Consider the following 7,349-nt stretch of genomic DNA (forward strand, 5'->3'; position numbering starts at 1 on the left):
GAAAGAGTGCGTGCGTGCGTGTGTGTAGAGGGATAGGTTGCAAAGTAATTGAGAGACAAGGAAATGGAGAAGCAGTTGTAGACAGGGCTTTCGAAAGTCTTGGCAGTAAAAGGGAGGAGATACAGGTGCTTTTCCAAATAAACCAGATGTTTAAAAATCAACTCTAGTGACTTATACTTCATAAAATCACAGGGGTAAACCAGAGTATCAAACATGTAAAATGAAAATGGATGAGTGTGGGTACTGTACAAAGCTGGTTTTTTAGAAGCACCGATGAATTATTCACTTGCCCCAAATGATGATTTGAATCTAGCTTACAGATCAGTAAACTGTGCTGAGATGTACCTCGCATAGGAGAGTCCGGAGACCTGTGGTGCAGAGGGAAAAATGGGAGCTTCACAGACCAGAGGGCAAATCCCAGCTCTGACCCCAGGTCAACCACTTAACCTCCCTGAGCCTGTTTCCTGCTCTGAAAAATGGAGCTAATCACCTATCTTGCAGCACTATTGTAAGAATCCGAGGGCGTAAGTATCCAGAATTTTGGCATGGTGCGTGGTGCTTAATAGATGATAAGAGTGGGCTGTTGTAATCTGGGCATCAGTGACCCTTAACCATTGATGGTTGTCACCCCCACACCAGCTTCAGGTTCAACTCTGAACTTTGTGGGGAGGGTGATCCTGCTAGTCCATTATGCATCTTTTCCCTGTTAGTATTGAACCCTTAATTCTGGCCTTCAGTGTCTAAAAAAAGACCTGAATTCTGATTGCAGTAATTTTCCCCTTAAATGCTTTAAAGGGATGTGTCTTCCAGGAAATACCTGAAGATACAAGAGAAACAGATGTAGCTGGGAACGTCTGCTAGTTTATTGGATTAGAGATCGTTGGTGTTCTCAGTAGCTGCAGCTGCCATAGAAGGCTGGTTAAAAGATACTCTCCACCTCTTTGCCAGCATCACTCATGGAACTCGTAAGAGTGATGATAAGCCAAAAGTTCACATTTATTGGATACTTACTAGGTGCCAGTTGCTTTTATTTGAATCATTACAATAACCCTATGAGGTTGATACTAGTATTAACCTCATTTTATAGGTAAGGAACCTAAGTCTCAGAGAAGCCCCACTTTTACAAATGAGGAAACCAAATCCCAGAGAGATTAAGTAACTGGCCTGTGGTCCTACAAGTAAGAAATGATAGAGCTGGGATTTGAACCTAGATGATCTCACTCCAGAGCTATGAGACTTCAGGATGGCAGATGATTCAAAAGGTGTCAGAGGGGGGCTTCCCTGGTGGTGCAGTGGTTAGGAATCTGCCTTCTAATGCAGGGGACATGGGTTCAAGCCCTGGCCGGGGAGGATCCTACATGCCCCAGAGCAACTAAACCCATGCGCCACAACTACTGAGCCTGCGCTCTAGAGCCCGTGAGCCACAACTACGGAAGCCTGCGTGCCTAGAGCCCACACTCCGCAACAAGAGCAACAAAGAGTAGACCCTGCTCGCCGCAACTAGAGAAAGCCCACATGCAGCAAAAAACACCCAATGCAGCCAAAAATAAATACATTTTAAAAAAAAAAGTGTCAGAGGACTCTTGAAGTCATGTGTACAGTTGCCTGTCTCGCACAACTAGCACCTGGCATGCTGGATAAGTACAGCCTTGGCAGTCAGCCAAGCCTGCTTGCCATTTATTAACTCTGTGTTCTTGGACATGTAACCATGCCTTATTTTCCTCATCTATAAGAGAATAATGATAATGGTTTTCACAGAATCATGAGCACCAATCAAAATTATATGAAGTGCATGGCCTGTATCAGGCACTTGGTAAACAATAGCTGCTTTTTATTGTAAGTATGATGGTTGTGGTATAATTGGTTTATTGTTGAGTAAAGCTGAGGATCAGAAAGGGGAAGGGATTTAGCCAAGGTCATGTGAATGCAGAGCCAGGAGTCCAGCCCCATATCTTGGTTCCTGGCCCATGCTCTCTCTGCTAGACCATGTGAAGAAAGGCCACTTTGTCAATGGAGCAGCCCTGGTAGTGAGCAGGGTGTCTGTGAGCCCCACGGTAGAGAGAGAGAGAGATTGATTTTGCTAACAGGCCTCATAAATTACTGTTACTGCAAGCCCAAAGAGAGTGGCACCTTCCCAGAGATCTCTTAGCTAAAGGCATCCTTAATGAGGCTACTTAGCACAGTCAAGGTGGAAAAGACAGTTACACCAAATGTCACCTCTTTGTTCTAGCAATCTTTTATTTACTCAACAGACAGCTACTCTGGACCAGGCTCAGTGCTGGGACTGAGGGCACAGAGGGGAACGAGGAGGTTCCCAGCCCCAGGCATACATGTGCCCCCTGAGCATTGAGGCCACTGGGATTCTTATCAGGGGCAATCACCTAACCTCACCCCACCCATCCATCCTCAGAAGGGCATTTGCACATGCTGTCGAAAGCAGCAGTCCCCAGGTCCCTTCTTATTGGATAACTAAGCATCTTGACTTTTATGTGTGTTTCAGCTGGGAAGGGCTACGCCTGCAAGACATGTAAGATAGTGCTGAACTCCATAGAACAGTACCAAGCTCATGTCAGCGGCTTCAAACACAAGAACCAGTGAGTAATCATACTTTGAAATTCAAGAGCCTGCAGCAGGAGCTCAGGGTTTTGGAAGCAGAACAAAGCCAAGGTACTCCTTGGCTAAAAGGGAATCCTGGCAGTCTTTTCTGCCAGTCAACAGAAGCTCAGCCCGTTAACAGAAAGTTCTTCTCCCATCAGCTTCTCCCCAGCCTTTAGACCTGTTGGGCTGAAGGTTTTAGTAGAGAAACATAAACAATTCCCTTGGTGGTCTCCTAGATTTTTTGGCTGTTAGCAGTCTGACTAGGGAAGCTCCGCCACCCCGTCACCACTGGCCTGAAGACCTTAGTCTTCACTGCCATCAATTATGTGGCAAGAGCTCCCTCTACTGGTTATTACCAAATATGACCAGGTTCTTTCATCAAATATTGAACACCCTCTGAGCAGTAGCCAAGACAGACCCAGTCCCTACTCTTGTAACCTAACATTCTGATGGGAGGAGACAAACAATAAGCATGTAAACAACCAATAATTACAAATTGTGATAAGTTCTTTGAAGGGACGAGATTAGCAGAGTCATCTGTTCATGATAATCTTGAAAATGACTAACATTCTTTGTTTGAGCTCCTGGTCTGTTGCAGGCCACATGCCAAGCAAATTCTCTCAGGTAATCCTCACAACAATCCTGGGAAGAAGGGGTTATTGCTCTGATTTTACAGATATAGGCAACCACCGTTCAGAGTAGTATTATGAGGCAGAGCCATAATTGACACTGAGGCTTGTCTGGCTCACAGCGTGCTCCTCCAGGGCATCATGCTGACAAGGGGGTTGTGGTGCCATATGATATAAACAGGTGAGGTCCTGCCGGGGAGGGCCCACATGGTTCTGTCCCTGCCTCTCAGAAGGGAACTGTGTAGTGTGGACAGTGTGCCACAACATAACCTTCTGAGATAGGAATTATCCCCATTTTACAGATGAGGAAACAGTTTCAGTCAGGCAAGTCTGCTAAAATGATTGCTTTGACTTTGGTGATTGGTTCTGCATTGCTTACACAGCCGAATGAATAAAAGTGGTAGAAGTACAGAGTGTTGGGGTCAAAATATCCCTGGTCTTCTCTGTTCTGCCTGAAGTCTTCTCTTCCACACTGCGGCTTTATTGATAGATATGTCTTTAACTGGGAGGACTCTTGAGGTTCCTCTTAGATATGGACTTGAGACAAGCCCTAGAAACCTGGCCTGCGTCTCACTCCTGTTTCAGCATACCTCCCTTGCAGCTTGGCTGGTGGCGATTTTGTCAGATAATGTGGAACCAGTCAGAGCCCTACCCTGGGACTACCCAGACTTGAAAATGCTAGTGTTGTTTACTGTTTTCTTCCTACACTTCCCAGCTGTGTGACCTTAGGTGAGTCAGTAAACCTCTTTGAGTCTCCAGTTCCTTTTCTGTAAGATTATAGTACAATTTGTTGGACACCTAATTCAAGCTCATTAATTTGCACGAGCAGCTCCAAATTAGGACCCCACACACACACTTTACAACCCAAGGAAACCGAATGTCAGGTAGATTAAGTAACTTTGCCCAAAATCTCATAGTTACTTGGAGTCAGACCCAGGATTCAAACCTCTGACTTCAAAGCCTATTCATTTTGCTCTGCCATTTCCAAATGGAGCTCATTATCCTCACCTTATGGGATGATATAAGGGTTAGAGATAATATATGTGAAGTTCTAGTCCCGATAAGGGGAGCTGTTAGAGATAAGCTTTCACTCATTCAACAAAGATTTATTGTGTATCTATTCTGTGCCAAGCCCTGTTTTGAGCACTGGGGCTACAGTAGGCACCAAGACCAATGCTGTTCCCTGATCGTTTGGATCCCCCTCTGGTGGTAGAAGCAGATCCTAAACAAATCCATAAACGTATAAGACAACATCAGGTGGTGCTAGTGGGATAGTGATAGAAGAGCCACTTTACATTTCATTCCATGTGTTGGGGAGAATGGTCATTCTGTACCGTCCAGGTCATGTAGGGCCCTGTAGGCAGAATAAATGATTTGGTATAGAGGAAACACATGGGCTGCAGTCCTGAATCTACCACACTTTAAAAAAGCTTACTGTGAGCAGGTCACTTATACTTTCTGAACTTTAGTTTCCTCATATGTAAAATGGGGGTGCTGGTCCCCACTTTGCAGAATTAGCATGAGAATGAAATAGGATACTGGAAGCAAGACACCCGGCCTTGTGCTAGCATGCAGTGGCCCTCAGTAAAGGAGAGCTGCCCTGCTTATTACTCCATGCCCTGGAAGAGCTGTACTACTGTTGGAATAAGCTACCTGGAATACCATCACAACCACTACAAACTAACCTGTGCCTTTGTTCCTTCTCAAATTACAGGTCACCAAAAACAATGGCATCACCTCTGGGCCAGATTCCCATGCAAAGGCAACCCATTCATAAAGACTCAACCACCTTGGAAAACTAGAGGTGTTTCTGTCCAGCACCCCAGGTTGAACCAGCCATGAGCCAACTTTCTGAAGGAGCCCTTGGCTCCTTCTTCCTCCTTTCTTACACCCGGAGAATACACAGGCCTGAGGCAGGAGTGGACCACAGAGAGCGTCTGATTGGTCCAGGCAAATCCACCCCTGCTCCTCCCCGTTTTGGAATGGGCCCTGTAGGTCAGGATGAGGGAAGCAGAGATCTTGACAGGACTTGGGGTCTCCCAGAGTGGTAGTTTGGAGGATGGCCTTTCCCCTTCCCCAGCTCCTCTGGGCTATATGTCATGAGGCCCCAGGCCTGTCTTTCCTTTGCAGGTCAGTTTTGGACCAGTCCCTGCAGCTGAAGATATCTCCAGTGAAACCTGGAGCTTTCACGCCAGACATTGGCCTAGGCAGGAAAGGGCAGATGGAAGTGGCTGCCGCATGGAAACTTGCAGTTAATACGACACTCCCTCTCCCCCAAAAGAGTGCAAGCCTTCCTGAGCCTGGGATCAGATGCTGGCCAGTTGTACAGATTTCTGCCGACTGTGAAGTCTCCTCCTAGAGCAATGACACAGTCCTGGCAGAGCATTGCTATTCCTCTTACCCCCCATTCTCCACAGTTCCTGAATGGTGCTAAGAATCTGCAGCAAGTGAGGACAAGCTAGAGCCGAAGGAGGCCTCAGTACCCAGTGGGATGGGTACTGGAAACCTCCAATAGAGGCCTTTCCCCTCCTCCATCAGAGGTGCTCTGACACAGGGTCATGTGGGAAGGTCCCCACATGCAAATTTCCTTGATGGTTCTGTACCCTTAAAAGGAAACTGCCTTGTGCCAGCCAGCTCAGAGGTTAATTGCTGCCCTTCAGCCCTGCTAGCCCTCTCCTTCCCCTTGTGCAGCAGACCATCTGCCCAGGTTGCTGTGGTGCTAGTCCTCCCCCATCATCCCCCAGGAGATTCTGGGGACTGAGGAGCAGGATGGGCCCCTAAGGGAAGAAAAGAGCTGGTGTAAGTTTCTGCAGTGAGGAAACAGACGTTTCCCTGACCCCACACCTAGATTTCTCTAACACTGCTGTGTTTTATGGCCTGGGACTTCACTGGGAGTGGACTTTACCTTGTAGCTTTCAAACAGGAATTCCAGGGAGAGTTAACCATCTGAGGTCCCTATTCACTGGGTCAAAGAAGCCTGCAGCTGCTCTCATGATGTCCTCCCCACACTTCCTGTCCCTTCACCTGTAAATGCCTTTATGTATCGTGTGTGTGGGGTCTGCGGGGGGGTGCTTATGCTCTATCTCTTGGTCACTGAAGCATCTAAATAAACAATTTCGCCAATGAGCCAGACTGCAACTTAACAGACCTGGGATTTGGATCTAGTATGTGTGTCTTTACCTTTACCCTCACCCTGCTCAGACTTCCCAGCACCCTAAATACTGCTTTGAAGACTTGGGACAGAGACAGGCATCCAGTTGCTTGGCAGCTCTGTAGAAAACTTGCAGATGCCCTAAATTCAATACAAGCTCACCTGCTCATCCACCTCCGCCCTGTCCTGGAGGACCTCATAGAGGTCTTTAGAAGGTTTAAGCTGGGAGTCTACTTTGTTCGAGATGCTCATGTGGCTGCTGTGTGGAGAAGGAATGCAGGGGAGCAGGAAAGGAGACAGACATACAGGGAGGCCAGAATGGCAGCTGTATCCAAGCTAACTCCTTCAGGGCAGAGAGCCTCATTCATCTCCATTCCTCTAATGTACAGAGTGGTGTGTCACACAGTTTGTTGAATGAAAGAATGAATGAGGATGCATAAGAAGAGATGGCCTTTTCCCGCTCAGCTAATACACAACAGTAGGTTTGTTCCATGGGACTTATCATAGCCCTGGTGATTCTTGGAAGAACCTTTTCCATGACCCAGAAAAGAGCTGGGAAAGGAGTGCATGTGATGGAATCAGAAGCCCTTTGTACAACATTTGTTCCAGACAGCCAAATTTGAGGAAGGTGCCCAGGCAGCCTCAGCTCCCATCCTTCACTCAGCAAGCCGTTCTTGGGCACCTGCTCTTCGCCAGCTGGGAAAGACTCTACACAGCTCTCAGCTTCTAAAGCCTAGACTGCCTTAGCAATTTCCCCAGAGTCCTTCTACCCCACCCAAGATGTCACAATCAGCCCCGTCTACCAGGCAAGGAAGTGAAGGGCAGAGAGGTGAGTGAACTGCCATACTATGAGCCCTTGACCTGCAGGACCTCTTAGTCTAAAATTTTTTTCTTTTTTTTTGGCCACGCTTCCCATGGCATGTGGGATCTTAGTTCCCCGACAGGGATCGAACCTGCCCCCCCCCCCCCCC

The 7,349-nt window shown here is 47.3% G+C and overlaps 1 protein-coding gene across 1 annotated transcript in view; it reads left to right on the plus strand.

The window, feature by feature from the left end:
- The window catches only part of ZNF346 (zinc finger protein 346), a 27,828-nt gene extending 21,469 nt beyond the window's left edge, over nucleotides 1-6,359 (plus strand). The window contains exons 6-7 of the mRNA XM_007463081.1: nucleotides 2,501-2,594; nucleotides 4,942-6,359. Coding sequence (XP_007463143.1) covers nucleotides 2,501-2,594; nucleotides 4,942-5,029 — 182 coding nt within the window. The 3' untranslated portion in view covers nucleotides 5,030-6,359. The remainder of the gene's footprint in view (nucleotides 1-2,500; nucleotides 2,595-4,941) is intronic.
- Nucleotides 6,360-7,349: the final 990 nt, after the last annotated feature.

Source organism: Lipotes vexillifer, unplaced genomic scaffold (genome assembly GCF_000442215.2).
Source record: "Lipotes vexillifer unplaced genomic scaffold, Lipotes_vexillifer_v1.1 scaffold514, whole genome shotgun sequence".
Lineage (NCBI taxonomy): Eukaryota > Metazoa > Chordata > Mammalia > Artiodactyla > Lipotidae > Lipotes > Lipotes vexillifer.